This window comes from Triturus cristatus, chromosome 12 (genome assembly GCF_964204655.1).
Source record: "Triturus cristatus chromosome 12, aTriCri1.1, whole genome shotgun sequence".
NCBI lineage: Eukaryota > Metazoa > Chordata > Amphibia > Caudata > Salamandridae > Triturus > Triturus cristatus.
The window spans coordinates 536,164,956-536,191,704 of record NC_140595.1 but is presented as its reverse complement, the minus strand read 5'-3'; the positions used below and the strand labels follow the sequence as shown (position 1 = coordinate 536,191,704).

The 26,749-nt window shown below is 45.2% G+C and overlaps 1 protein-coding gene and 1 pseudogene across 3 annotated transcripts in view; one reads left to right on the top strand and one right to left on the bottom strand.

Annotated features, from left to right (window-relative positions):
- The window catches only part of HSF4 (heat shock transcription factor 4), a 463,098-nt gene that overhangs the window by 172,466 nt on the left and 263,883 nt on the right, over window positions 1-26,749 (bottom strand). For both annotated transcript variants that reach the window (XM_085639409.1, XM_085639410.1), the window contains exon 8: window positions 9,319-9,443. In XM_085639409.1, the coding sequence (XP_085495535.1) occupies window positions 9,319-9,443 (125 nt within the window). The remainder of the gene's footprint in view (window positions 1-9,318; window positions 9,444-26,749) is intronic.
- Window positions 2,036-3,297, top strand: LOC146776233 (serine/arginine-rich splicing factor 7 pseudogene; annotated as a pseudogene). The gene has a single exon (XR_014972338.1). The product of XR_014972338.1 is annotated as a serine/arginine-rich splicing factor 7 pseudogene (transcript).

Genomic DNA, 26,749 nt, shown 5'->3' with positions numbered 1-26,749 from the left:
GAGAGAAAATTTAGTATGATGGGAATGGTTTGGATCTAAGAGAAAACTAGTGTATAGAGTAGGGATAAAAAATATATACAAGAATTGGCAAAGCCAACAGATCTGTGTTTAATGTGCTATGGAACGCAGCATTAGCATGTAAGAGTAAAACACACAGGAGGGAGCCAGCAGACATGAACAGTGGTCTATAGTTGTAAAGTGGTCCCTCATGCAGTTTAGTGCAAGCACTTGAGTGACAGCAGAAGACAAAGGCACTAGGTGAGAGATGTATACTCCACTGGACCAAGCCAAGATGTGATTGACAAAGTCTCATACCAATGGGAGGTAGAGGCGGGTTGAAGAAAGCCAATGTTAGAAAAGAGATCACCCAAAGCCCACATTATGTATATAAGATTGCCACCTTTCCAATAGAAAGATACTGGCCATTTGATGTTGTTTTAACAGTCTGCAAAGGCGCGGACATGATACTACATAGGACTTTAAATAAAATTGAATGTATTCATTTGCAACATGACTTTTCAGACTTTGTTTACTTTAATAATTAGTCAGGGATCGTTAATGCAGCTCTAGAACCATTAAGTAATGCTTGCTATTTATATTTTCTGTTTGGAGTATGTATAGATAAGGGCTAACAAAAACAGCTTTAGGTGATTTTGCATATTTTTGTATGGGCCAGGACATTAAAACACTGGTGGTGTCGGTAGAAAGTAGTCCAGGTGGTATCCCTATATGTATATTATAAGCAACAGGCATGCTTGACAGCTGTGCTGTCAAAACCCAAACAAACCTCAATTGGCAATACGGCTGCATCCAGAGAAAAATAATTTTCGCCTCATGCTATTGGCTATTTGATGCATACATGCCAACGTTTTAGAACAGCAAAGTTGGAGGTATTGAAAAATTAAAAAACAGGGGAAGGTATTTTCCGAATCCACTTCTATTGAAGCAGAGGTCATTTCAGGAGGGAGACTGCCAGGATAAAGCCATTTTTGCCTTAAAAAAATCTGAGTCTACTGCTTCAATTGGGTGTGTTGGCATGTATGTTGAGGTATCATTCTGCCTTACCGGAAGGGCTTGTATTGAAATACGTGGAGATTTGTTTTGCACCTGCAAAAAACACTCAATCATCATGCTGTTTGTCACTTTCAATTCTTCATCGCCACGATTTTATAGAAAAATCAATCCTTGCATGCTACTTCTTCCCAGCATTGGCAAAGCAAATAGAGCAGTCTTAAAAACACCACTTCTTCACGCAAAATATGTAAACAGCATTTGTTGAATACCTGTGTTTACAATTGTTGGAGCCTTGAAGCCAGACATGCTGGCTCTGGAGTGCTCTTTAGACACATTGTAAGAAGAGATGCAGAAGTAGAACAAAAAGAGGGGGTGTCATGACACATTTTCGAAAAAATCATCCCTATACCGTTCCCGCTAAAACACCAAAATATGCCTTAACTCAGGACAAATGTGGATTTCCGTATGATCTGCTTTATAGCACACGTTCTGTCTCAAGCTTTGGCAAGCGATGGTCTAACATGGCATCTTTCCATTGGCAACATATTTATTGCATCTTCGTCTAAGATGGCCACCAAAGGTCGTATCTTTTACCAGTACATTGACGTTCCATTCCTTCATTTCCGGAGCTCACAAAGCGGAAGCAGATACTCTGCTTGTCAGGAAGTGAAACCTGTGCCCGAAGCCATGATTTGTCAGTTGGTTTATTACCGGAAAAGCAAAAACTCAGTCAAAGCTTTTAAATATCGCAAACAACTATTTAAAAAATCGTAATTTACGGCGAGTACCTGAAGAGTAAACTTAATTACTAAGCTTTCTAAGTAATATTGTTACATCAAAAAAAGAAAGGTAGTCATGTCGATATTTCATTGGTTTGAGCGATTGTCACTCACACTGCTAAGAGCGGGATATTTTTTTCAAATTACCCCTTTATCCAATCGGAGTCTTCTGTGTCTCTAACTACCCAATAACTACGGAGCGCGGGCGGTTCAACACGCCTCCATTTTTAACCATTCAGAGCAGCCTTTTGCGTTTAGGCCTTGTGCTTTATATGCAATCGACGTTGGTCGCCTCCCCCTCAGATCCGGCGCTCACGCACAGCGAGGCTGCTGTGAGCAGGAAGTACAGAACCCCCCTCTTGCAGCCATCATGTCCGGCGGGCGCTATGGTGGCTATGACTCGGGTTCGTCTTCCCGCAGGCCTCGTGACCGGGACGAGGGAACTAAGGTATACGTGGGGAACCTTGGTGCCGGGGCAGACAAAGGCGAAGTGGCCCGAGCCTTCAGCTACTACGGCCCTCTGACAAGCGTGTGGATCGCCCGGAACCCACCAGGGTTCGCCTTCGTAGAGTTCGAAGACCCACGAGATGCCGAGGACGCCGTGCACGGCCTGGACGGCAAAAAGGTGATCTGCGGCTCCAGAGTGCGGGTGGAGCTGTCGGCCGGCAGACCCCGGCGCTCCTCGTTCGGCCGCGTTCCTGGCAGGAGCGGCTTTAACCCATCAGATCGCTGCTACGACTGTGGTGAACGAGGCCATTATGCATACGATTGTGATCGTCTGGGCGGGCGCCGTAGGAGCCGCTCCCGATCCGGAGGCAGACGGCGTTCAAGATCCCGGAGCAGGAGCCGCGGAAGGCGCGGCAGCCCATCTCCACGTAGGAGAACGCGGAGCCCATCACCTCGCAGGCCCCGCTCCTCTGCTCGGAGGTCCAGATCTCGCTCGAGATCACCGACTCGCCGATCGACATCCCGCTCTCGGTCGGTATCTCGAGGAAGAGCCGAGGCTGCCTCTAAAAGTCGCTCCGTCTCCAGGTCTGTGTCTCCCAGGAAGTGATCCGCCATTGGGGAGGAAGAGGCAAGAGACATTGTGTGCATCATCCGGGTCAAAGGGTATAATTCACATCAACGCCCGAACACCAACTACTGACCCTCCAACCAAACCCAATGGTTCTTCTAAGAGCCGCCACCTACTCAAATCAGAGCTGCCCATACTACGCGTTATATTCCAAGCTGTGTTTTCCATATTTCAGCTCCCCGAAATTATACTGTCCCAGAACTGCCCGCCTCCTGGAAATGTGTTACAACGTGATGTGGTCAGATACTAGCAGCTCTGACAAGAATCAGTGACATTTAATTATTGAAACTTTACGTTTTCACTTCATGCTTTGACCCGTGTTCAATTTCCAAGTTTTCTAAAATAGCCTACCTTTATAGGCGCCACTGGTTGCCCAACGGATTTTTTTTTCTACAATTGCAAAAATAAAACGTATTTTTTTTTCTGAAAGTTGTCTCATTGATTCTGTGTCCAGAGGACGATGGAACAGACTTGGTTATTGTCCCTACGAGCTTACTTTACGTACCCCTTGATTTTGGTGTTGTGGTATGAGTTTCAGTGGTTTAAATTACGGTTTCCTTCACGCCCACTCTGTCAAGTGGGTATACTGGACGATGAAATGTTTATCGCATGCCTTAAATTCGTCGTTTTACTAAATGGTGTGTATTGTGTTTCCTGTATTAGACTTTTGGCAGCTCATAGGTATGATGTGAGAGGCAGCAACAAAGTAACACATCCCTAATCCTAGATGGCCGCAAATCTGTTAAGCGATACCACCCAAAGTGTCTAGTTTTTGTTGCTTAGCACCTGTGATCAGTCGTCGATAAATAGTCGTATAGCCCGGCTGTCATGGATGCAAGTGTTGACAGTTTTGCATGCTACTTGCAAAAAAGTGCTTTGACGCCTCGTCATGGGTAGTAAGCGCTATAAAATTACAGTACAATAATTGAAGCTTTTTGAACCCCCTTGAAATCATTTCTTGCTCTTCCATGTTCTGCTCCCCCTACACTTCTGACCCGTGCCCTTCCTGCAATTTGGATGGTGTAGGTGGTGACAATAGGGTCGCACAGGTGTGTGGCAACCCGGGTAGGTCCCTTTAATCAGCGGATGAGGCCAGGGCTTCCAAGCTTTTTGATAAGTACTTTTGAGTTGGTTGTCGTGGTACTCTAGGTAGAAGTTCTATGATGTTATTGCTGGCATGTAGTTAGAAAAGCAAATGTTTTCCATACTTTGCAGAAACTGTTATCACTTGTCTTTAAGTATAGAACTTGTTTTCTAATTGCTTTCTGTAATTTTTAGTAGGAGCGGTCACTGCTACTGACCGCCCTGAACAGATTCAATTAGTGTCTAGCCATTCTTTTGAAGTGTCCTTACCCTAACCAGTCTATGCAACTGATGGTGGGTACTGCTATTTTACGCACGTTTCTGAACTAGTACTGGGTCTCAATTATATACAATCTGTCAGATCCCCAGTGAACATTACCATGTTTCCCTACTGATCAAGTGCTATTTAATGTTCATTTGCCCAATCCCCAGCCTACACAACATAATCACTCCAGTATGGGGTAATTGTGCCACTTTTGGCCACAGGCCCGGTGTCAACAGCACATCATTGTTTCCGATTATTGCAGTGTCTTTAGTTAGACAAACCCATCATTATGCATGTAAAGAATCCTACCGGAAAGGGGGGGAATGCGTCTAGTCTTAATAACTAGTGAGTTATGGTGGCTTCCCTAAGGGATAGTTTGCGAAGTGAGTTAAAGAATGATGATGGATTCACCCCAGATCTGTGACTGGGGCTAAGTGTCTGAAAAGTTTCAGCGCTCTGTCCATCTCCTTGTTTGTTCGTAATTTGTATTGTGCCCATTCTGTGTGACGTGTAAAAGAAAACTACATGTCCCATAACAAAAACGTGTTCAGGGATAAACAGTTATCTACAAAGTGCTACAAATGACATGAAACTATTAGGCAGTGACTTCCCATAAGGGCGGGAGTATCATTTTATGGTAACGCATAGGTCTCAAACGCCAGGACTTGCGTTTTGACTTAGCGATGCTTGCTGTGCCTTTTGCTTCGCACTGTAGGTAGGGTCCTTGGCTCGGAGTAGTTTTGGGCTACTGCAAGTATTGTCTAAAGTTTGAGTTGTCATTGCAGTGCTTGGAGCACCCATTTGGGGCTTCGGTCAATAGGGCTTTGCTGCTAGCGTCAAAGTAGGTAGCAGGGGCTCCTCTCAAGACTTGGCCTGGGACTCTGGGGAGAGTGCGCTGGCTGGTGCTGCATACACTGTCAGTCTATGGTCATCAATGGAGGCTGCAGAGGAGTCTGTCAGATCTTGCGACGCTGGTCTTTAAAGACTGCAACACTGCTAAAATCTGGCGACCAGTGTGTGGCCTCACCACATGGGCAGGTTAGGTGATCATGTCAATGAGATCTGTGGGCTCCTCCACCTCCCCACATGAGGGCAGAGTCCCACCAAGGCAATTCTCTGGCGATCATATTTTGCCCGACAGTGGCTGCGGCCCCTAGTATCCATGTAACATCGCATCCTCCTGACGCCTGGTAGTCCGTGTGGTGCTAAAAGATTGTGTGTGCAGGCAAGCACTCCTTGACTTTGGCGACCGGCACCAAGAAAAAGAAAACTTAGTTGCTGCCAGAGTGTTTGCCGTGGGGCAAATCACTCTGTGTGGTCACAGTAGGCAGGCACACCTTTTTGGAAAATACAAAAAGGCAAAGTGCTGCCCCTGGATACACATGGGGCAATGTTTATTTATAAGCAACACGCAGTTTTAGACAATCTGCCACACACTGGTAAGACGTGCAGCTCAGTTTTGTGATCTGCCTGCATGGCTTTTGGGCTGCTGTTATTACGGTGGCACGATAGCTCATAATCGATCTTCTGTACAACCTACATCAGGATGCTGCGCCCTTCGTGCAAGTTGCTTTTTTTTACAGTTGGCTCGCAGTGTTGCCAAGGCTGTTTTTTTTCATAGCTTCACAACTTAACCGAATTAATGCAGATATGAGAAACATGTGTCCAGCCAAATGGGAACATCTGGAAAATCTTGTTAAATGCCTAAGTATGTCAATGACAAACTGCTGTAACAGGAAGTATTTAGGAAAAGCACACAATTGAGCTCTAATTCCAAAGAACTAGTGTCCCATAGTCTCGCTGTACTTTGAATAGCCTTGAGGGATTTGTTAGAGACCAATCACTTTGAGCAGCTTGGGGATCATGTGGCACATATTTGTTTTGTTGCATGAATGGTGCAGAAATCGGCTTCCTGCTGTAAGGACATGAAGCATCTGTCATTCACAGCCACATATCACCTGGCTCTGCTCATGATGGGGCTGCAATATAATGGTGGAAATTCCGCACCCACCAATAAGCGTCAGTGTGTTAGTCCCCAAACTAGCAGAACACAAATTGCGCCCCCTTCCAGGCTTTACGCCATGGAAAGTGAAATAAAGTACCAATAGCAAATGTTGTTCCCCATTCCACCGTGTATGACATTTTCTACCGGGTCTTGCATCCACATTGTAATTTTGTTTTGGATGAAAGGTGGAGTTTGAATCGCCAACAGGATTACTGGCCCTATTATCAAGTCCTCTGTCTCACACTTGATGCATCCCACTTAATTTTCGCCAGTTAACTTGCAAGAGGAAATGTTTAGTTTTGCCATGCATTCCTAATTTAGGGCCCAACGCAGAAATGTTTTTTGCGTGCATGTTACTCTTACATAGAATATCTCCAGATTTGGTGGATCTTGGCTGCGGCTGCACCAGGACGCCAATAGACTGCAGACTAGAAAAACAAGCATTGGCGTAGCCAATAGGTCTCGCCTATGGGACCTTAGTCTTTAGTTATCCAGCACAATATCCTTGGTGCAACAACATCAACTGTTGCATAGATAAACAGTTATAAGGTCCCAAAGGCGAGACCTATTGGCTATGCCAGTGCTTGTTATCTTTATATTTTAGTAATCCGACTACACCTAGAAACCTTTTGATGAGTGTTCATTAAAAAGAAGCACTCTAGGTCACTGGTGGCACCCTCGCATTACTTCTCAATAATAAAAAAAACCTTTGTGGAGCAGCAAGTGGCTCCATTAGTTCAAGCCTTTACTGGCTGCCGATGTTCAACATCCAATGGGCAAATCACCATACCCATGTGCCTAAAAACAAAATCTCTGACCCTGTGTAATGTAACTGGTGCTCATGTAAATGAGCGCTCCATTTTCCCTGGGCTGAGTTTGCGTGGAATAGAACTCCCAACAAACGGATACAGAGCCTTTCTCAAGACGTTAGTCATTGTCAGGCATTGGTGGGAGACGGGTGAAGTCCTTCTACTAAGGGCTGCTGCTATCTCTCACTAGTGCAACAGGTGTAGTTGCATTGGCACCAGGTGTGAAAGATGAACACAACACCATTATGGGGAGCAGAATTGGTTGGTCCATTTGTTATTGTGGATTATGAGCTACTTAAAGTATCCATGAAACGATCTCCTAAGCCCAGACCCCTTGCACTCAGCCCTGCTCTCTGCTCCCAAGTCCTTGCCATAGAGTTTTGAGGGGGGGGGGGGGGTGCCCAACTTGAAAATCTTTTGTTTTGGAGGGCCTCAGAGAAAAAAGTTTGAAGGCCTCTGGTCTAACCGCTCATGCATAGTAGGGATGCTGTACTTTTCGTCTGCAGGATGAGTTAAGCCCCCCCTTCTTGTCTGTGCTAGCTTCTGCTAGGCAACCACTTCTCAGTCCATGGGTTTGGGCTGGGCACACACTTCTTCTGGAAGCCTTACTTACTGCAATTGACAACGTAGGCCATAAAGTGAATCCCCAACTTCCAAGGGAATTATGAAGTACAAATGGCTGTCTGCTGGAACTCCAACTAGTCCATCATTCCAATGACCAAGTAGATTCATAGTTAATATGTACTTGTTTTTAGATTGGAAATTGATGGAGCTGGAAGGGAACTGTTAACTGTGGCCTCAGAGTAAACGGCTCCAGCGTTTGCTGCACCTGATCTTGGATAAGCCAAGGGTGCTTCAGTGGATGCCTCACTAGCACAGGCCACCAAAAGAATTGGATTTATGTTCCCTAGGATGAGGGGGCCACAGCTGGCTGCTTTGTTGGCGCCATCACTAATTTGGGTTGCTTGAGAAGAGCCTGGCATATATTGGCTGGAAGAATCCTCTATTGTGTGTCTACCACTCTTTTAAGCAGCATTGAAAAGCAGATCCTTTAACTGTTTACTGGCTGGTCTCTGGATGCACCTTCTTGAGGAGAGGACCTCATGCTCCTCTGGGCTGAAGAGGAGGACCATGTCCCTAGAGACATTGGCCGGTTTCTTTATTTATCGGACCTGCTCATTTCCTGGGGACAGTTGTTTCGACTATTGTTTTTTAGGCGCTGCCAGTACTGTCAGATTATTTGGCTTTACTCCATAATTGCTATTGCCCAATGGGGTTCAGCAGCGTGACGTTTCTGCAGTGCTTTCATCTTGGGCTGCAACCTGGTCTTACCGGTTTCTCAGCCTAATGCCAAGCATTAATGTCTTTAATTCCTAGAGGGGTGGTGGCTCAGTCTTCATTTCACCCTACTGTGCATAATTTCTTCCACTCTGGCTACAGACATTCTTGCAGCAAACCACCATCACCAGTCAGCAAGAGCACAGATTGGACTTTAAAGAAGGCACTCATTCTCACATTTGTTTCCTAAAGTCCCCTTGAATAGGAATGTATATAGTTGCGATATGCACACATTTAATATAGATTATGGAGTGCATGCTAGTCTCCAGATAACCAACACGTTTTCCTTCCCTAGTAGTGTAATGAATGTTTGTAGTTATTATTGCAGGGAATTACATTTTTTGCAGGTTACCAAAGTAGATCTAGTTTGCTGCATCGCAAGTATTTAGTTTGTTGGGATTTTGTTTCTATGTCTCTGCTCGGAGCAGCTGCCCATGTTTTTTGCTCGGTCTGCTGTCTTCCCTAGATTGGAGAATCACTAGTCCACCAGACTCCTCTATAGAAATCTAGTTGTTCATTTGACACCTTCAACAATAACCATTTAACTCTCCGCCTTCCCTAGACCAACCATTACCAGGGAGAACAGGCTACAGGGCACTCCTATGTTTCATGAAGTGAATTGGAGCACCAGCTGCACACTGCAAGTCCCTGAGTTACTCTTGTAACACCAGGAGATATGCACTGTATCACCTTACTGCTGTTAACATATGTCACTTATCTAGGAAGTCTTGCCATGAACTCACTGGGTTTATTCATTGAGCTTGAAGTGCCATATCTATGTTTTATTCCTGCCCTTTTTATGGTTATCATATCCCCAGCAAGCTCTTCACTCTGCAACCAAGTTCATTGCCATAACTGTTTGCTGTGCAACAAAGGGAACACATGAAGATCCTACAGTAGTTTTGTATGATCTTCAACAACCTCTGAACATTGAAGTGTTGCTTTCTTACCTCTCTCCTTCTTGGGAAGCTCCCATCACTGCCCCACTAGTTGACGAGGTCTCTGTCACATCCGATATAATTGGTCCTCCAGCTATTGCGGGGCTATTTAAGCAGGAAGCTGGTTCTGCAGATGGCTGAAAATCAATGAACTAGACATGAGAACAGATTCTAATAGAACGTTAAAAGCATTAAAAAAAACTTTGAGAACATTTAATGTTCAGTCAAACACCTTTTTTAAATTATTTCTTATGGAGCACATTGTTAATTCCAAGGAGCATCTTGGCAGTAGAGACATTAGAACTGTACACATTGTCACCTACTGCTATGATTTGATAAAAAATAAAATTGACAAACCGCTTTCCAGCTGTATCCAGTGCTAGAAAATAGGTAATTCCCTAGTTTGTGACCTGAATGACTTGGGACTGTGTCCCTGGCTTGTGGTAACTTGCTATGAGGACCTGGAAGTAAAAGATTAAGGTTGGACCTCAGAAGCCTCAAATAACTGTTGCAAATTACTCCTTTAAACATGATTTTTTTTTGTTCATGGATTTATGAATGCTGTGTGTTATGCGTAATGTCTTGAAGCATAGTTTGGCCGGCATCAATTTATGAGTATATGTAGAGAGCTTTAGATATCAATAAGAGAGAGAGAGGGGAACAAGAAGGCTAGTTCACTTCCCCGACAGATGTATATGAAATCAAGAAGAACTAGCTAGTGTTAGGGGGCAGGATAAACTTTGTAGTTTGTCAGGGAAAGGATTTTTTTTTCTTATGAAAGCCCTCACCCCCCAACCTAGTTGGTGGCATGCCTCATCATTGGGCCCCACCCGGTGGCACCGAGGTTGCCCCGGGTGTCCTGCGATGCCTGTTCACAGCGGAGCGAGTTTTATTGGAAGGTGAGTGTACTGTGATTGCATGAATTAAAAACTCCTCGGTTCCCATTACCCACAGGGGTTGTTTAATAAGTGGGCCTTTGGCAGTACTAAAAACAAGCATTTACAATGCAATGGTCTCGGCAATATTATAGGTAGAGCTATTGGTATTGCTCATTTTTTTTTTATCATTATTGTATCCCTAAATAAATGGCATTGTCATTTCTATTGGCATTAGCTTTTTTTTTTTTTGCATATGTGATACCTATTGCATTAGCAGAGAGAGAGTGAGAGAGTGAGGTATTGAAATAGAGAGTGAGGTAGATAGAGAGTGGGGTAGTGAGATAGAGAGAGTTAGATAGTGAAAGAGTGAGGTAGTGAGGGAGAGGGATGTTGTGAGGTAGTGATATATAAGCATAGAGTGATGTAGTGAGAGAGGTAGTGAAAGAGAGTGAAAGTGAGTTAGTGAGATAGAAAGAGTGAGGTAGTGAGAGAGTGATTGAGGTAGTGTGTGTGAGAGAGAGTGAAGTTGTGAGCTAGAGCGAGGTAGTGATGTTTTGAGAGAGAAGTTGTGAGGTAGTGAGATAGAGTGGAGTAGTGAGGTAGAGAGAGTTATGTAGTGAGGTAGTGAAACAGTGATGTAGTGAGGGAGAGGGATGTTGTGAGGTAGTGAGATGTAAGCAGAGTGGTGTTGTGATGTAGTGAGATAGAGAGAGGTAGTGAAAGAGACAGTGAAAATGAGTTAGTGAGATAGAAAGAGTGAGGTAGAGAGATAGAGAGTGAGCGATGTAGTGAGTTAGAGAGAGAGTGAAGTTGTGATATAGAGTGAGGTAGTGATCTTTTTAGAGAAGTAGTGAGGTAGTGATATAGAGGGGAGTAGTGATGTATAGAGAGTTATGTAGTGAGAGAGTGAGGTAGATAGAGAGTGAGGTAGTGAAAGAGTGAGTTAGTGAGTGAGAGGTATTTTCTGACGTAGTGAGATAGAAACAGTGAGTGATGTTGTGAGATAGAGAAAGATTGAGGTAGTGAAAGAGTGAGGTAGTGAGGGATGTTGTGAGGTATTAAGATAGAAACAGAGTGAAGTAGTGAGATCGAGTGAGGTAGTGAAAGAGAGAGTGTAAGTGACTTGGTGTATTTGAGAGAGAGAGAGTGAGGTAGTGAGATAGAGAGTGAATTAGTGAGTTAGAAAGAGTGAAGTTGTGAGGTAGTGAGAGAGTGATGTAGTGAAGTTTTGAGAGAGTGTGTTGTGATATAGTGAGAGAGAGATAGAAATAGATAGTGATGTAGTGATAGAGAGTGAGGTAGTGAGATAGAGAGAGTGAAGTTTTTAAGTAGTGAGTGAGAGATAGTTACTGTGGTTACTATGGAACTGTGGAAAACACTGCGACAAAAGATGTACTTACTACAAGACAGGCCCACTAGAGAATATAGCTGTGAGTTTGAGGTCAAAGAGACTGCGCCTGCCTCCACTGTGAGAAGAGTAGGTGATGGCGTAGTGGCGCTGGAGATCACCTGTTGCCGAGTTTGAGGCATGCATGCCTCCATAGGAAGCCATTCCCCTAGCCCCTTAGTTTTTTGTGTGGGATGGGCCAGTGCTTGTTGTCCTGTCTTTGTCCTCAACCCGAAGCGATCCTGGGAGCCAGGCTGCTTCAGCTTGTGCCCTCACCCCAGGGGCCACTTTCCGAAAGGATAGTAAGTCAACTGGAGAAATGGAGCGCACAGGACTAACAGGGAAACAAGAGAGCACACCGGGCTGAGAGGGGAGCAAGAGAGCACACAGGGCTGAGAAGGGAGCAAGAAAGAACACGGGGCTGAGAGGGGAGCAAGAGAGCACACATGACTGACAGGGAAACAAGAGAGCACACCGGGCTGAGAGGGGAGCAAGAGAGCACACGGGTCTGAGAGGGGAGCAAGAGAGCACATGGGGCTGAGAGGGTAGCAAGAGAGCACACAGGACTGACAGGTAAGCAAGAGAGCGCACAGGTCTGAGAGGGGTGCAAGAGAACGTACAGTACTGACAGGGAAGCAAGAGATTGCAGATGTCTGAGAGGGGTGCAAGACTGCACATAGGTCTGAGAGGGAAGGAAGAGAGCACAGAGGACTGACAGGGAAGCAAGAGAGCGCACAGGTCTGAGAGGGGAGCAAGAGAGTGCACGGGTCGGACAGGGGAGCAAGAGCGCCTTGGACTGGCAGTGGAGCAAGAGATCGCAGGGTTAGACAGGGGAGCATTGGAGAGCGCACAGGTCTGTTAGGGGAGCAAGTGAGCACGCCGGACTGACATGAGCAAGAGAGCACACGGGTCGGACAGGGGAGCAAGAGAGCACACAAGGCTGGCAGTGGAGCAAGAGTGCACACCAGGCTGGCAGTGGAGCAAGAGAGCGCACAGGTCTGTCAGGGGAGCAAGAGAGCACACGGGACTGACATGAACAAGAGAGCACACAGGGCTGACAGGTGAGCAAGAGAGCACACGGGGCTGACAGGTGAGCAAGGGAGCACATAGGTTTGACAGGGGAGAAAGACAGCGCACAGAACTGAAGTGAATAGAAAACACACAGGACTGTCTGGGGAGCACAGAAGCACACAGGACTGGCAGAAGAACAAGGGAGCACGCATAGCTGGCAGGGGGAACAAGGGAGCACGCATAGCTGGCAGGGGGAACAAGGAAGCACATAAGACTGGCGGGGGGATGGAAGCACGGAGAACTGGCACGGGTCAAGGGAGCACGCGGAACACGAATGGAAATCTTGCAAGCGAGAACGGGCAGTGTAGCAAAATAGCACGTGTTGCACGTGAACGCCGGTTCTGTGGCACCTCCTGTCGCATCTAAAAGGGGCGTCCTTCCATCATTTGGCGGTTCAGATGGAAAAAGATGTGCTCCAATTCCCTTTTTCTGAATTCATGATAAATTCTCGGTTGTTTTATTTCTTCTGAAACTGTTGGTGGAGCTCCTGGTTCTGCGGGACTGGTTGTCAATGGATCCATGTTTCTAATCTGTGCATGTTAGAGCACATGACGCAGTGTTGAAGCATTGCACTCTCGCAACTGCAGAGAACACTCGGGGGGCTCTCTGGAAACGGGTAATGTTGCAACAGGATGCATCACTGGGTGGAAGAGAGACTGAAACATGTTCAACAAAAACACACACACTTAAACCTACTCCACCCACCCCTCTTTATCCACCTCCCGTTTCCATTTTGGAACATCCTCAGCGCAGCAGCTTCGGTGAGCCACACAGAATGGTGAAAAGGGAAGGAAAGACTTGTACAAAGGAGTACGCTGAAGAAAATACAAATAGGTTTGTACATCTTTCAATTCAAATAGCATCTCAGGTGTTCGAGTACTTGCAGCGAAAAACCTAAACCCATTAGACACAAAAGGTGAGGGTGCGTGCACCCCTTTTCCAAGAGAAAGGTGATAAATACAGATTAAGGATGGAAAGATTTCAAAACGTGTGGATGCTGTTGGATATATTTACCGGGCGAGGGAGAATATCTGGATAATGTGGAATGCAGTACCCTCTCGTGTCTTGGGATATCCACCTGCAGGGGCTGAAACGGCACTGCTTGCTGCTCGGCTGGTGAGTGTGTAACCACAGCAACTTTGACACTGTGGTGGCCCGGCGACAGCTGCCTGTGCACGACGGTAAAACTCTCACATGCCCACTTCTCACCAGCTCAGTTACACACTGCCCAGCGCCCCGCGTGCCCACAGCCGGCATGTGTACCTACATGCGTGTGCACGAACATACAGCACCGATTCAAAAGAGCCTCGAAATATACCAATGATCTACCAGTGAGGAGGCCTTCCCATTGATGTAAAATAGCCTTAAGTCTATCTACCCAGCGATCACCAGACACTACACGAACAAGTTCCAAGTCTCATTTAAAGTGTACCGGTGACGTATCCTTCAACTGAAAGTAACGTAACACCACTGCAAAGGAGAAATAAATATGAAATTCAGTTACAAAATGAATATGTAGCACTGCTCCTAAGCAACGCACACAGCTCCCGATATATCTAGGAGAACTACTCCATACACCACCAACAGGGCTAGCTTAACGGTCGCCATGTGTTTCGTAACATATTTGCACACAAGCGCTTTCAAGCAATCGGAAAAGATCTGACATATTTTAGAGTAATAGAAAAGTGTGCACATCGTGGATTGGTTGAAGCGGAGCATATTCGAATGATTGGCTACGGAGAGCTCGTCAGTAGTTCATAGGCTGTATGGCCATTGGCTGAAAAACTCTTGCTAGTTTCAGATTGGCTACAAAAGACTAGCAGATTTACACTCGCTCAGTCTAGTTTTTGCCCACACTCGCTCCATCTAGTTTTTGCCCTCAGAAGGGCGCTTGTGGCATCGCACGTTCCAATAGGCCCACTTCAATTCTGCTCTCATTGGCTGAGCATCGGGCAAGTTCCAATTTAGGAGTCAGTCTAGAGTCCAGAGAGGCGGGCGCCTGCTGTTAATTGCTCCCAGTTCAAACCCTGGGGCCGAGGCCTCGCAGTTCATATCTGTCTAAAGAGACGCGTTCGGTGGGTGCGGGTAAATTAAAATCTATATGCAGGCACATAGCAAAGGGAGACTGCTTTACAACAGCAATTCCGTCGCGAGCATTTAACAATGAAAAGCAAAGTCACGGCTACGTACAAACTGCCGGGAATCGCCCTGAACACCACCGCCTTTCTCCGAGGCAGAGCAGAAATGCCTCGGAGAAAGGCAGCAGCATTTTCGGATTCGGGGGCGTGTTAGTCTCATTCTCTGAGACTTTCTTTAAAAAACACGCCCCCCGATCCGAAAAGGACGGGGCCTGATCTGAGTGACGGGACCTCTTCTCCAATGGCTGGCCAGCCAATGGAGAAGAGGGGCGGGTTCAAGCCCCTCTTCTCCAAGTCATTAAATCTCTCGACTTCCGGTTCTGCCTTCGGCAGACCGGTTGGTCCCGAGACCTAACAAGGTGGCAGATGTGTCCGGCGTTAGCAATGTTCTCCCTCATCCATTATGGTCGACTTGTTTCAGCCAGGCCTTAAAATTAATCGGGCTTTCTTCAGGACCTAATGTACATGAAGTGTGTGGTCAAAATAAAGTGAAAATGATCGATTATGTGCTGCACTTGCTAAGATGCACTATGGGTAGAGGGTAGTGCCCTCCCAAGATCTACCTGTAAGGAAGAAGATAACCTATAGGACAAGACTGACAAACAGTTTTTTAGGTCTCGCCTGGCATGAGACTGCGCAGTCTCGCTGGCGAGATTTAATGTTTTAGGGTAGATTTCTATAGTGGGCTTTAACCCCACCCCTTGTTTTCATTGGCTGACGAGGCCGTTTATGCAAAACGGTGGCCAGACATTGGAAAAGAGCGTCTAGAGAAGTACACTTTTTTTTTTTTTTTTAAGAGCCGTCCCAGTTGGACTGGCTGCCCGACTTACTGCTGCTGTAAAAGTTATTTTTTTATCTTTATGGGGCCAAACACATGGCCCCATAAAGATAAGAAACCAGTCATGCGAGCCAGTCCAACTGGGACGGCTCTAAAAGAGTGAAACAGTGTTTGCTCTTGTCTGTTTGTTGTTGAATGGAGTGAAGTAGAGTTTGTTGCTGCCTGTTTCAGGGAGGAGGCGCGTGGTACCTGTTTTTGGGTGGAGGGAAGCGGTACCTGTCTGTTGCTGGGTGGAGGGGAGCTGCTGCTGTAGCTGTGGTCGTTGCTGTCCGAGTCTCGTGGCCTCTCCTTTTCACGTGCCGGGCTGCCTGACTGCAGCGGTGTCTGTCTGCAGCGTTTTGACCGCGTCTTTCAGCAGGCGCAGCGGTCTCTCCGCCAGGACAGACTGTCTATATACAACTGATTTTCTCATTAAACTACATAAAATAACAATCACTGAAGACGAAAACATCACCCTATGTACAGTTGACGTCAATGCCCTATACACATCCATCCCTCATCTATCCGGTTTGGAAGCCATTGAACATGCACTACTGCAATCCAATTACTCACAGGACCTACAAGTCTTTCTAATGGAACTGATGCAATTCACTCTTCTACACAGTTACTTCCAACACAACAGCGAATGGTTTCAGCAACTAACGGGCACTTCCATGGGAAATTGCGCAGCCCCGGCGTATGCCAACATCTTCATGAATCGGTTCGAAGAAGACAACATCCTTTCCATCAAAGCATGGACTGACCACCTAAAGCTTTATTTGAGATTCATTGATGACATCTTCATTGTATGGAAGGGCCCCGTTGATATCCTTGAAAACCAGCTGGAACAACTCAATCAAATCCATCAACGCATACAGTTTACTTTCAACACCAATCCTCATTCTATCACATTTCTGGACGTTAACATCACACGATCTTCCACCGGTTTTGAAACAGATCTGTACAGGAAAACCACAGACAGAAACAATACTCTCCATTATCACAGCTTTCATCCCTCACCCCTCAAACAACACCTCCCGTATTCACAAATGCTCAGAATTAAAAGAATTGTCTCAAACCCCATCAGAACCAACACACAAATGGATACCTTAATGAATAGATTCAGATCTCGTGGATACCCTGATCATGTACTGCAAGAAGCACTGAAGCGATCATCAACCAAGACCCGCAATGAACTTCTTAATCCTCAAATAAAAAACACCAAAAATCAAATCACGGTAGTATCCAAATATTCCACCATGAGTGCCTCGTATAAACGGATCATCCGAAAACACTGGCAACTTCTCACATTGGAACAGGATTTCAATCATATATTTGACGAGACACCGATTTTTGCCTTTACTAGGAATAAAAACATTGGGGAAATTCTGAAACAATCTCAACCAACCATCCAGCAAACATTCAAAGGCACAATCCCATGCCTAAACTGTAACAACTGCAACAACATCATCAAAGGCCAATACGTGACACACCCCATGAAAGGGCATAAAATCAAAGTCAGAACAACAGCCACTTGTGACACTTCCAACGTCATATATATGCTTAAATGCCCCTGTGGCATTATTTATGTTGGACAAACTGAACGAAAAATCAAAGTCAGACTCAATGAACACAAGTCCAACATCAGAACTAAACAGTTGAAGTCATCAGTCACCCAACATTTTGCAGAAGCGGCGCATACTGTTAGCCAATTGAGATTTTGCATCCTGGAAACCATCGAGAAAAAAGAAGGGAGAGACAATCATAGATTTCTATTGCAACGGGAAAACCACTGGATTTATTTGCTGAACTCCATGAAGCCACACGGAATGAATGACCGCATAGAATTTACATGTTACCTATAGTATCAACCACCGGTCATTAGCGTAGGACTAACTGCAAATATCGCTTCATTTAAGCCTCTATGTTTTCTTAACATTCCTACATCTCTGTACTACCACTCCTGATGTTCTGTTCCAAAGTGCTGTAACTGTTCTCATTTTTCCATTCCGTTTCCCCTTCCTCCCCTTTTTTTCTTCTCCCCCCTTTTTTCTTTTTCTTGTTCTTTTTCCCACGCTTTTCTCATTCCCCCTTTTTTCCCCCCTACAACCCCCCCTATAACCGGTTACGTTCACTCATTCCTTTCGAAACTCAACTTTTTAAAAAATATTCTTGAAGGATCTCAATACAGATCTCAATACAGATACTGGTCCCATTCCTTTTCAGAACTTAGCCACGAGTGAGAAGGCAGCCATAAGAGACCTGGCAAACGATAACACCATCGTCATAAAACAAGCTGACAAGGGTGGGGCGACGGTTATCATGTCTGCAGTTGACTACGACATTGAATGCCGCAGGCAACTTACCAATACTAGATATTACACACCCATCCAAGAAGACCCCACTCCGCGCCTTACTCGTACCATAGGCTCTATGGTCTCCACGGCTGAGTTAGAAGGGTGGATTACTAAAAAAGAAGCTAATTTTCTTATAGCTAAAGAACCAGTGATCCCCTTCTTTTACTGTCTGCCTAAAATTCATAAGGGAATATCCCCTGTTCCAGGACGTCCGATTGTTTCCGGTATAGGTTCTATTTTGGAACCATTATCACAATTTGTTGACCACTTTATCCAGCCCCTGGTTAAAGCAACCCCCTCCTATATCCAGGATACTTCTGATATTCTTCGTCTTCTGGAAGGGTTCCAATACCCACAGGAAATCAATCTCTTGCTGACACTAGATGTCGAGGCGTTGTATACCAACATACCCCAACAAGCAACCCTCCAAGTTATCGAGGATGCATTAAGCAGCAGTGAGATCAGCTCCAATACACCAGTATCATTCATCATGGAATGTGCTAGCCTGGCTTTGACACAGAATTTTTTCGAGTACAACACACAATTGTACCATCAAACCCAGGGCACTTCCATGGGCAGTACATTCGTGCCGAGTCTGGCATGCATGTACATGTCAGCCTTCGAGAGTAGGGTGATACATCATCCCTCCAACCCCTACTCTGCGAATGTACTGCTCTGGAAAAGGTACATCGTTCACATCCTGGTTCTGTGGAAGGGAAACTACACGAATTGCACAGAATTCTGTACGTGGATCAACACCCTTAATCCCTATTTGAGATTCACCCATACCATTTCTGATACAGAAGTACCTTTCTTGGATCTACTTGTCCACCTGGAAGGGGGGACAATCTCCACGAGTCTGTATCGTAAGCCCACAGACAGGAACAGCCTTCTCTTATTCAGCAGCTACCATCCCAAAGCGTTAAGAGAAAATTTACCTTTTGGTCAGTTTCTGCGAATCAGAAGGAACTGCAGTTCTGTGGCTGATTATCAGAAAGAGTCCTTAACGCTTATGCATGACTTAATCAAGCGCGACTACCCCTCACAGGTTGTGTCTCGTGCTCGCAAACGAGCGAGAAATAACAACAGAGAGAGTCTGTTAGAAGTTAACACTAAAGAACCTGATCAATCCTTAACCTGTGTCACCACCTTCACCCCTGATTCGAACAGGATTAAGGCGATCATTAAAAAACACTGGGGTATTCTCAACACTGGAGATCTAGATTTGGAAGTCCCCAGATTTGCGTTTAAACGCACGAGCAACCTTAAGGACCTTTTAATACACACTAGACCTAAGAAACCAGCTACTGGGTCTCAGAGACTACTATGGAACCTACCCCCAGTTAAGGGTCATTACCCTTGTGGGATGTGCTCGATGTGTCCTCAGACACAAATCAGTAAAGAACTGGCACTCCCTAATGACGTGACATGGCAGATCAATAAACATACCAATTGTAACTCAACAAATTGCATTTATCTGATGACGTGCCCATGTGGCTTACCATACATAGGTATGACCACACGCACAGTTAAGACACGTATGCTGGAACACAAGAGTAATTTCAGATGCGCTAAGACTAATACTAAAATGACGACCCACTACAACTTGGTACGTCATGCACCCACTTCTTTCAAATGGGTGGTTCTGGAATCACACCCCCACATGTCAAAAAATGCCCTCTTCAGACTTGAACAGCGTTGGGTCCTGAGATTGACAGCTGACACAACTGGCCTGAATGAGGACATTCCGTGGAGTAGTCTAACTTGACTTAGACTAACTTCCTCTTGGAAATGTGGTTTTATCTTGTATATGTAACTTTACTTATATCTATACTTGATGAGCCTTTTCTCTGCACAGGAATGCATTTTTTTAGGCAATTATTATAATTTTCGACATCCTTTGCTGAACATGCCATTGATTTCGGTTGGTCTTGACTTTCTAAGTCAGTCAGTGGTCACATAATAATTATTGTTATTTTTTAAAAAAAAATTTATATTTAGGACTCACGAGCCCATTCCCGAATATTAGGGTTGCCAGGACTGTGTGCCTATTGCGCTCCGCGCTCCATCAGATTATGGTGCGCGGTATATTTACTGAACACCACAGCGTTCAGGTAGATATCATTTAATCTCACGATCGGGTGCATTGTTTGGCTGTTGTGAGCACGCGTCATCCCAATGCTCACATTAACTCCATTACATTAGTAAACACTCTGTGACAATCGTTGAGGGGACCATCGTATTGGTCTATGGGGTCCCCGCCCTCACGTGTCTTTCTCGCGTCAGAGGGGGAGTCTTTCTTGCAACTAAATCCCTTTTTTATCACTTCCGGCATCTCGGACTTTTTTGTACAGGAATAACGGGTGGAGGTCTAGTTTCCAGGACGTAGCCACGCCCCCTTCACTGGTTACCGCCCGAGACGTAGTCACGTAACACGCTGCACGGCTCGCTTAATTGGGAGCCTCCCCATGGGAACTTCACCAGACTCGAGCAGCTGGCGGGGTCATAGGTTTACGGTAACGTGAGTCCAACGGAACCGTGAGTACATATTATTCGTTTTTGTCGTCAATTTCGGCATGCCCGAGAGTGTTGGTATGCGGCTCATTTAGCCGAGTGTTCACCACGCTTTAGAGGCGACACTGTTCGTAGGCAGTATGTACTAACTCTGCTCACGGCGGTCTCCCCAGCGCTTCCGTGCCTCGCGCTGGGTTGAATCCATCCTTATTTTCCTATCACCAACTGCGTGTGCAAGTCTTTTTGATTAACTGACTGCCACAACCCCTGTACGCCTTCTGGCAACACGCGAAGACCAGCGCTGCCACGTTTCGAGTCCCATACATGGGGGATGCGATATAAGGAGCACTGACAGGGATTGCACCCGCGCTATCAGCACTGAGCGGGCACTGTTTCAACATTTTCAAAGTATATGCCATAACTGTAGCAAGCATCTACCAGAGTGCTCCGGGGAGTTTGTTTTACAAGTATCTTTATCTGCATCAAACAACTTTATACGCTGTTGTTCCCCATGAGAATAATTACCATATGGGTTGTCCATCATATTTTGAGTACATTTGACACGGATTTTCCTGACGCACTTGTTGTTTGTTTTTTACTTTTCCTCTTTAGGACACTAACAATTAGTGTGCTCCTACCCTGACCACATTGTCTCCACAGCCCAATGGGGTGAGTTCTGTATATAACCAAGAGTACCATGCCTTCTAAGAAGTATAGATTAAGTCCTCCTATAAGAATCTGCTGTTTGCCTCGACAAAGTCCTTTTATACATGCTCACATTCGACGCATGCCACGGTTTCTGGTTTGACATAATACGTAACTTTAACTTTAATTGAATCAGATGCCTTGAACTGATGTACAATAACAATGTTTTTTCAATAATTGTGTGTTTTTCTTCACAGGTTGTGTGTTCTTGATTTACACGGCACCACACGTTTTTAGGGTGCTGTACGTGTGGCTACCATTGACACCTCTTAGAGGTTGTGGCCACCACCAAAAAGGTGCAGGTAGCCGTATTCATTGGTCCTGAAGAATTGCCATTTAATTAATATCCAGGCAAGAAACATGTTGACCTTTTTTATTATTGTTGTAGCACATATCACTCATACACCTAATGGTGAGAGATGTGCAGATTGTTTTTAATCAGGGTGGTGACCATACTTTATTAAATCAGTTTGAAGTGGATCACCTACCCTGTTTTAGTACACTTACCTTTCACTCCACTTGCACCTACACTAGTTATATCAACTAACTGTTTCCCCACACACCTCACTCACCGGCGTTTGGAAATAAAGATCTCCGATAGGAAGGCCCCCTTGGGGTGCCTGATCGGGCATTGCACCGCCGGCCCGATAAGGAGCAAAGACCCGGTGATGAAGCAAGACACCCGCTTGTTGGGTGTGTGAGGGTCTTCATTTCCAGTAGGAGTACCCTTTACTCCGCTTAACTATACCGTGTTCACACCATCACCCTGGGACCTAGTGATTCTAACACACACTATGTTATTATTAGGAACTGCATACCCTTTTGTTAAAGATTGATTGTTGGGCATGTATGCTGGACCTGCAGTATCATTTAGTTAGGTTATTATTGCAAAAGCCCCGCCTTTCCCTTTTTTTGTTTGAGAGACACCCCATGAAAGGGCATAAAATCAAAGTCAGAACAACAGCCACTTGTGACACTTCCAACGTCATATATATGCTTAAATGCCCCTGTGGCATTATTTATGTTGGACAAACTGAACGAAAAATCAAAGTCAGACTCAATGAACACAAGTCCAACATCAGAACTAAACAGTTGAAGTCATCAGTCGCCCAACATTTTGCAGAAGCGGCGCATACTGTTAGCCAATTGAGATTTTGCATCCTGGAAACCATCGAGAAAAAAGAAGGGAGAGACAATCATAGATTTCTATTGCAACGGGAAAACCACTGGATTTATTTGCTGAACTCCATGAAGCCACACGGAATGAATGACCGCATAGAATTTACATGTTACCTATAGTATCAACCACCGGTCATTAGCGTAGGACTAACTGCAAATATCGCTTCATTTAAGCCTCTATGTTTTCTTAACATTCCTACATCTCTGTACTACCACTCCTGATGTTCTGTTCCAAAGTGCTGTAACTGTTCTCATTTTTCCATTCCGTTTCCCCTTCCTCCCCTTTTTTTCTTCTCCCCCCTTTTTTCTTTTTCTTGTTCTTTTTCCCACGCTTTTCTCATTCCCCCTTTTTTCCCCCCTACAACCCCCCCTATAACCGGTTACGTTCACTCATTCCTTTCGAAACTCAACTTTTTTAAAAATATTTTTCACTCTGATTACTCCGATTGTATTTATTTTCATCCCTCATCTTTAATTCACACCTGTTATGTTTCGTCCAACACTCTAAATCACCCTAGCATGTTTACAGTCTTTCTTTTCATATAGCTATTTATTTGCATAGTCTGTTTTCACCCTCTAACGCACTGAACCTGCACCATGTGATCACACTTTTTTAATCCCTGCATGAGATCCGACTACAACCACACCATTGAGCCCGCGCGTCAAAGCTCTGCGCATTCGGTAAGAAAATACCAACTAACATATTAGTTCAAGCCAGAACCCGTTTGATCATTTTTTTAATACTAGTCACACCCGTTACCACCAATAGCACAATCTCGTATGTCATACCCGGTACCCCTCACTATAAGACCACGATCGTTAACTTGCACGCCACTTTCCCGTTATTTTTTTAAAAATCACTTCCCATTAACGCAACGCACGTCCGATGTAAACTTATTATTTCACCACATCTCACCATTAGCCGCATGTTACTTACCCCTCCGCCAACCCATTATCCACACATGTGCATCTATTCATTCACTTACCGTTAAGGAACACACGTTCACCAATTCACCTTCTAACCAGTACTCACCGCCGGTTAAATATGTACACTGTATCCTCGTATATTACATTTATGATATATATGATTATTTGTAGATTTCCCCTGACGAAGGCAGTTTTGCCGAAATGCATTGGGAATGACAATGTAACTTGCAAATCGTTATGGAGATATTTTCGCTCATGGACTAAAAATGACATTCGATTTTCTATGAAGTAATAGAAAACAGTAAAAAATTTTACTTCGAGAAAACTTCAACTTGTGATGAACCTCTTTTGCTCTAAAAGTTAGAAACCGCATGTGCGGCCTTCAACCAGTGCCTGGGGGACACACCCCAAATCCTAAAGACCTTGCAGCATTCTTGGAAGGCCCAACCACTCAGGAAATGGAAGCGTCTCAATCCTTCACTAATAAAAGGAGATCCTCCAGACCTGAGCACGGGATGAAGTAGGAACCCCGGCCATCATCGGACAGGCTAAGTGTTTTAAACCACTATCTACCGCGTGTTAACACATCCTGTGATGCTGGCATCACTACAAGTGAAGGTGTCGTTAACTTTAAGTATTATACTCGTATCGATCACAGGATCCAGCTATTTTTATATACATTGTACTTTAGAATGTCTCATATCTGTAGACTCATGGGTATAGACTCGTTATCCCTCTTAGTGCCTTGCTGTAATCAAAATCGTGCATAGACGTAGGGAGATTACTATCTAAACTTTTATAACCAACTAATCTCCAAAAGACGGAATGATGATCCTGCTGTCGCACCTCCTACATTCGAGGTTTTCAGGGATGGGAGTGTGGGGGGATCCCCAGAGGTTGCAAAAGGCTCCCTGTAAGGACTATATATTTGCTCTGGGGTTTCCAGCCTTTACTTTCTCTGTCTTCTACTTTCTTTTCCATTTTTACCTCTATATCTTCCCTAATCGGGGGTTGGCACTCTTTTAAGCTTAGAAAACGAGTGAGAAATGGCACAAAAAAGACATCAGAAAACGTGGGTTAGATGGAAAACAAAGTACCTGTAAAATGCTTTTGTATTGTTCCCTGTTGGGGGGGGGGGAGGCTTGTGATCAACTACTGGCATCTTTCTCTCGCCAGTGCTTCCGATGGCCCTCAATAATACAGTTACCCTGGCAACTGACCTCAATATAGTTTCCCTAAATGTTAAAGGTCTTAACCACCCAGTTAAACGCCGGGAAATTCTGGACAACTTAGCCAAAACTAAAGGTGATATCATTCTTCTGCGAGAGACAAAGCTGTCCATGGAAGACGCCAAGTTCCTTAGAGGTAACTGGATATCACAAATGGCCTGCTTCCCCTGCCGATAAAAGAAAATGGGGGGGTAATAACATTGGTATCAAAGAAATCCAATATCTCAATAGAATCCCAGGCTCACGATAACGAGGGTAGACTCTTGATCACACATCTGAGAAAGGGGAGGACCTAATACATGTAGCAAACATATACAGCCTAACGCGGACGATCCGAACTTCTGGTCTGAGGTCTCCAACACCTTAGAAGATTTCGCCCAGGACGACCTCATTGTGGTAGCAGGGGACTTTAATATCCCTCTAGACCCTATAACAGATTGACAATCTACCTGTCATTACCACCCCACAAACTCACATGCGGCGCTCCAAAATATCTGCTCCAAATTTAACCTTAAGGATGCATGGCGCCTCCAAAATCCAGACACTAGAGACTACACCGTCTACTCTAACCCTCACAACTCTTACACCAGGATAGACTATATTCTCATATCCGTCTCCCACACACGCCTAATTGAACATACAGATATAACCCCAAGGCTAGTGTCCGACCATTCGTGTATTAGCCTAAAACTGCAAGGGTGCCACAACGATTCCGTACCTAAAAGATGGGGATTTAACTATGAGGTACTCTCTGATCCCTTAGATAAAAAGAAGATTGTAGACGCTATACTGGACTACCTCAAACACAATGACAACCCTCAAACCAGCACTAATATACTCTGGGATGCGCTGAAAGCTACCATTAGAGGGTACAATAATCAAAATTAAGACAAAAATTAACAAAACTACAAATCTGAGATTAACTCAGCTCGAACAGGAGAGCAAAAACGTAGAACATTCTCACGCGACCGTAAGATCCTTGCACTACTAACACAAAAGAAATACAATACATTTTTAAGTGAGAGGGCAGGCCTTTGGGTTAACAAATATAAAGCCCGTAACTTATGTGAAGCTAATAAGGCAGGAAAACTCCTCACCTCTTATCTCCGATACAAACGGAACCAGTCTTATATCATCCATTAAAGATTCTAACAACCAAACCTATACCAAACAAAAAGACAGCCTTAAGACCTTTAAAGCATTTTATCAGGAACTCTACAAAAACAACCTCCCACAACTAACCAGAGAAGATACAATTAGGTTAGGACGGGAAATCAGCGACACAGAAATTTAAAAGGCAGTTAAATCGTTAAAAGACAACAAAGCCCCTGCGCCTGATGGTTTTACTGCCCTGTTTTACAAGGCTTTCCTAAACCAGCTAAGGCCAACCATGAAACAACTTTTTAACCACACCGCATCTAAAGGGACCATATCAAACAATGTCGGAAGGCAACATAATAGTCATCCCGAAGGAGGGGAAGGATCACCTAGCACCGAAAAACTATAGACCAGGGGTACTCACAAACTTTCTCTTGGGGGCCAAATTTACAGTGTGGTTTGTGGCCGAGGGCCGCACCTTGGGGGCGGGGTCATTGGGGGAGGGGGCGGGGTTAGAGCAACAAAAAAAACTGTGACCATGAGGTGGAACACAGGTCCCTGCAGCGGACGCCTTTGTCCACTGAGCCACCGGACCCGGCATACACATCTCTATCTCCCTCCCTCCCTCTGTCTCCCTCCCTCCTCCCTCTCCCTCCGTCTCCCTCCCTCCTCCATCTCCCTCCCTCCTCCGTCTCCCTCCCTCTCTCCTTCTATCCATCTCTCTCCCTCTCCGTTTCTCTCTGTCTCCCTCCCTGTCTCCCTCCCTCTCTCCCCCTCTCTCTCTCCCTCCCTCTCCGTCTCCCTCTGTCTCCCCCCTCTCTGTCTCCCCCCTCTGTCTCTCTCCCTCCCTGTCTCCCACCCTTTTCCTCTCTCCCTCTCTGTCTCCCTCCCTCTCTGTCTCCCTCCCCCTCTTCCCCTCTCTCTCTCCCTCCCTCTCCGTCTCCCTCCCTCTCAGTCATGGTTACCTTTTTCCTTTTACACATTATTCTGAAATTAGTGAGTGCTTTTGCATGAAAAGGTAAGGCCATGACTACAGGGCCCGGAAGGGACCCGTTTCAGTGCCCATTGCTTATATTCTTTCAAAACATAGGCTGTATGGTATAAAAACACCACATTCGTAAACACACAGTCGCTGTACACATT